This window comes from Haplochromis burtoni, unplaced genomic scaffold (genome assembly GCF_018398535.1).
Source record: "Haplochromis burtoni strain Fernald_Lab_line unplaced genomic scaffold, NCSU_Asbu1 Contig_118, whole genome shotgun sequence".
NCBI classification, from domain to species: domain Eukaryota; kingdom Metazoa; phylum Chordata; class Actinopteri; order Cichliformes; family Cichlidae; genus Haplochromis; species Haplochromis burtoni.
Genome location: NW_024582479.1, coordinates 1352035 through 1355313, shown reverse-complemented (window position 1 = coordinate 1355313; position 3279 = coordinate 1352035). Strand labels below are relative to the sequence as shown.

The 3279-nt window shown below is 44.7% G+C and overlaps 1 protein-coding gene across 2 annotated transcripts; it reads left to right on the top strand.

Moving 5' to 3' along the window:
• Positions 1 to 1920: 1920 nt before the first annotated feature.
• On the top strand, positions 1921 to 2916 carry LOC102288602 (patatin-like phospholipase domain-containing protein 7). Of its 2 annotated transcripts, XM_005938820.3 has the most exons (3): positions 1921 to 1995; positions 2109 to 2240; positions 2424 to 2914. In XM_005938820.3, the coding sequence occupies exons 2-3, from the start codon at positions 2113 to 2115 to the stop codon at positions 2605 to 2607; spliced, it is 312 nt and encodes a 103-aa protein (XP_005938882.2). In that variant the 5' UTR covers positions 1921 to 1995; positions 2109 to 2112; the 3' UTR covers positions 2608 to 2914. The 2 variants fall into 2 exon arrangements, with proteins under 2 accessions (XP_005938882.2, XP_042079618.1); XM_042223684.1 differs by lacking the exon at positions 1921 to 1995 and having other exon boundaries at positions 2002 to 2240; positions 2424 to 2916.
• Positions 2917 to 3279: the final 363 nt, after the last annotated feature.

The window sequence follows — 3279 nt, the reverse complement described above, 5'->3', positions numbered from 1 at the left end:
GCAACTGAAATCATGGATGAAGCGGATGTAAAAATGAGCAAATCCCCAAAACCTCTGTAGCTGTTTACGGGTCCTGGGCTCTAGCCATTCCACCACTGCCTTGATTTTTGCCAGGTTCACCCGCAGCTATCCTTGCTCGACAATAAGAAAAAGAAAAGCGACCGACTGTAGGTGGAACTCACATTTCTCTCCTTTGACAAAAAAGTCAGTTCTCCAACAACTGTTGTAGTACCTGGCAGACGTGTCCCTCATGGTCTGCCAAGGACTTCAAAAGATCAAAATGTCATCCAGGTACACAAAAACACAGTGATTAATGAAATCTCTCAACACGTCATTCACTAGGGCCTGAAAAACTGTGGGACCATTGGTTCCTGCAGCTAGTGAACTGGTTATGTATCAATCAATGGCCTCCTGTTCTGGCTTGGAAAGACTATACAGGTGACTGGTGGTGAGAGGCGCGCCAGAAAGCAGGTCTATTCTATAATCGTAGGATCCATGTGAAGGAAGGGAGAGAGCTCAGTCCTTGCTAAATACAACGACACAGAGGACAAATCAGGAACTGTGATCAGTTCAGATGGAGTGGATGGCGAGACACTGGGAGTGGCTGAGTGCAAACAGTTCTTATGGCACCACAAGCTCCAACCCGCAATACAACTCTTGGACCAATCTATCTGTGGGATGTGTGTGTTTAACCAAAGGTAACTGCATCCCTACGTTTACCGACGGGCCTGCTATTTTGGCCGAGCTGGGCATGAGTCTGCATAATGTCCTTTTTTTCCCACAGAAGAAACACTCCCCGTTCACTGCCTTTGATTCCAGTCCGAGCGTGAAAGTCGGGCCCGGCTGAGCTGGATCGTTTGCTCCTCTTCCCAGCAGCCTCCCACCTCTCAGGGCTCTGTCCCCCGGAGGCAACCTCCCAATGAAATCGACAGAAATCGGCAGCTTGCCCACCGTACTCCTGGATGTGGCCATCCATCCTAACAGACATTGATGATAATGCATCCAGTGATTTAGGTAATTCTTACGGGACAAGTCACACTTTAACTCTTTATTAAGGCTATTGAGAAAAGCCCCTCGGAGACCATTCTCCCCCCACCCCGTCTCCTCTGCCAAAATCCAAAAGTCAGTGTAGAAGTCCACCACGGCTCTCTTGCCTTGCTGTAGGTGGAACATTTTGTGTGCGGCAGCATCTGGGCTCGAACCTTTGTAGAAAACACAACAGAACTTTGTGTTTTCTATTCTATAGACTATGAAAAAGTCATTATAGAATATACCAGGGTGAGCTTTAAGAACCGCCTGAGCCCATTTTAGAGCACACCCCGTCAACAGCTCCAACATAAAATACATTTTTGAGCTGTCTGAGGTGTAGGCTCAGTTTTGCTGACGAAACGGTAGTGCACATCGAGTCCGAAATCTATCTGTTTTGTCCAACTCACCCGAGAATTTCTCCGGGATGGGTAGTGGGTGTTTCCGGGGCTCGGAGGGCACCGAAGGAGGAAGCAGACAGGCAGCTGCGATGCTGTGTGGCGGTATATGTGGTGGAGGAGGCGCAGACGGGTGCGGCTGTAACATACCTTTAATCTCTGTTACACATTAAAGGAGAGTGCGCTGTTCCTTAGAGAAATGCTGCAGCATTTTCTCATGCCAATCCAATTGATCCCCCTGAAGTGACAGGATCCAAGTCCTTGCTGAATGGGATCCAAATCCGCTGGGTCCATTTCTGGCTGGATTGTTCTGTCAGAGTGGTGAAAGCAGGACCCACATGCAGGACTTCCTGTGTAGAATAAAGTGTGTTTATTGACAAAAGATGCAAATAATCATCTGTCACAATAATCATTCTTCGTTTGCTCGCTCCCTGCTCGTGTGCTGTGACTTCTCCCGATGTCCGTGGTGAGTAATTCCTCTCGCTTCGGTGTTTATGTACAAAAGTGCTCGACTCCTTTGAGCTCAGCGAGATTGCAGCTTCCTCTCTATTTCCAAAACACATTTTTATGAGTGAGTGACCTGGGCACACATCCTCACACTGTTGTGATGTTCAGCACTGTAGAGTTGGAGGGGAAAACAAAGATGGCTACTTCTACTTTTGTGGATTATTCTTTATTCCTTAGGATAATGCGAGTGGAGCCCAAAGTGGTGCTGAATGTTGCTCATGCTGTGGTGAAGAGGATGTCATCTTTTGTCAGGCAAATAGACTTTGCTCTTGACTGGATGGCTGTCGAAGCTGGCAGGGCTGTTTACAGGTATTCCTCTGCTGACCTTGTGTCTCATGTGTGAAATCAACTCGTAACACTACAGGCATTACTTGGTTCATGTGGGACAAGTTAATAAATACTAATCGAGGGAGGGGAAGCTGAATTTGGAAATGTGATTGTGAGTTGTTTGGAGTAGACTGAAGTTATCTGTATTTTCTTTTCTTTTTGCAGGCAGGGAGAGAAATCAGACAGCACTTTCATAGTGCTGAGTGGTCGACTGCGCTCAGTAATCATGAAGGAGGATGGCAAGAAAGAGTTGATAGGGGAGTACGGACGTGGTGACCTGATTGGAGTGGTAAGCACCGTGACAGCCAGAGGGAAGACAGCTGGGGAAGAGTTGATGGAAGACTATTAATATCCATGTTGTATCAAACAACACTAGCTGTTTGTTTTCATATAAGAACCTGTTAAAAGGTTAGATATAAAAAAAAAATTACAATGTTAATATCACAAATGGAACTGCCTATTAGCTGTCAGTATACTGCATATGGCTGATGAGACTGGATTTCCTGTATGTTCTACTTTCTACTTTCAGTAAATACAGACTAAGACCAGTACATCTTGGGATATATTTAAACAAAGGGGGGAAAAAAGAACAAAAAATGTAGCCAAAAGGCAGCTGAAATAGAATATGCATAAAAAACAATCCAGATAAAAAATTTTTTATCTTCTTCATGCTCTTTGTCTCGGGCTCTTTTTGGGACAATTCCAAGTGCATTTAGTCAAAAGCATGCACTAAATTCATTTGCCAGGCTGCCAGAGGAGTGTGGGTGTGCGCACTACAGTAGTTAAATCATTTCTCATTTTGTTTAGTGGCCTTTAATCTGATTAAAAGGAAATTAGATATTCATTCCCTGTTGAGTTATCCAGTATATCAATTCATTTACCAGTCCTTTAAGTATTAGGATAGTTTACATTAACCTGAATATATTGAAACGCATAATGTGGAGATGGCTAAAGCGGTTGACGCTACATAAATGTGCCACACCAGAGGGTCAGTATGTCTAGTTTTACATCAATAAAGCAA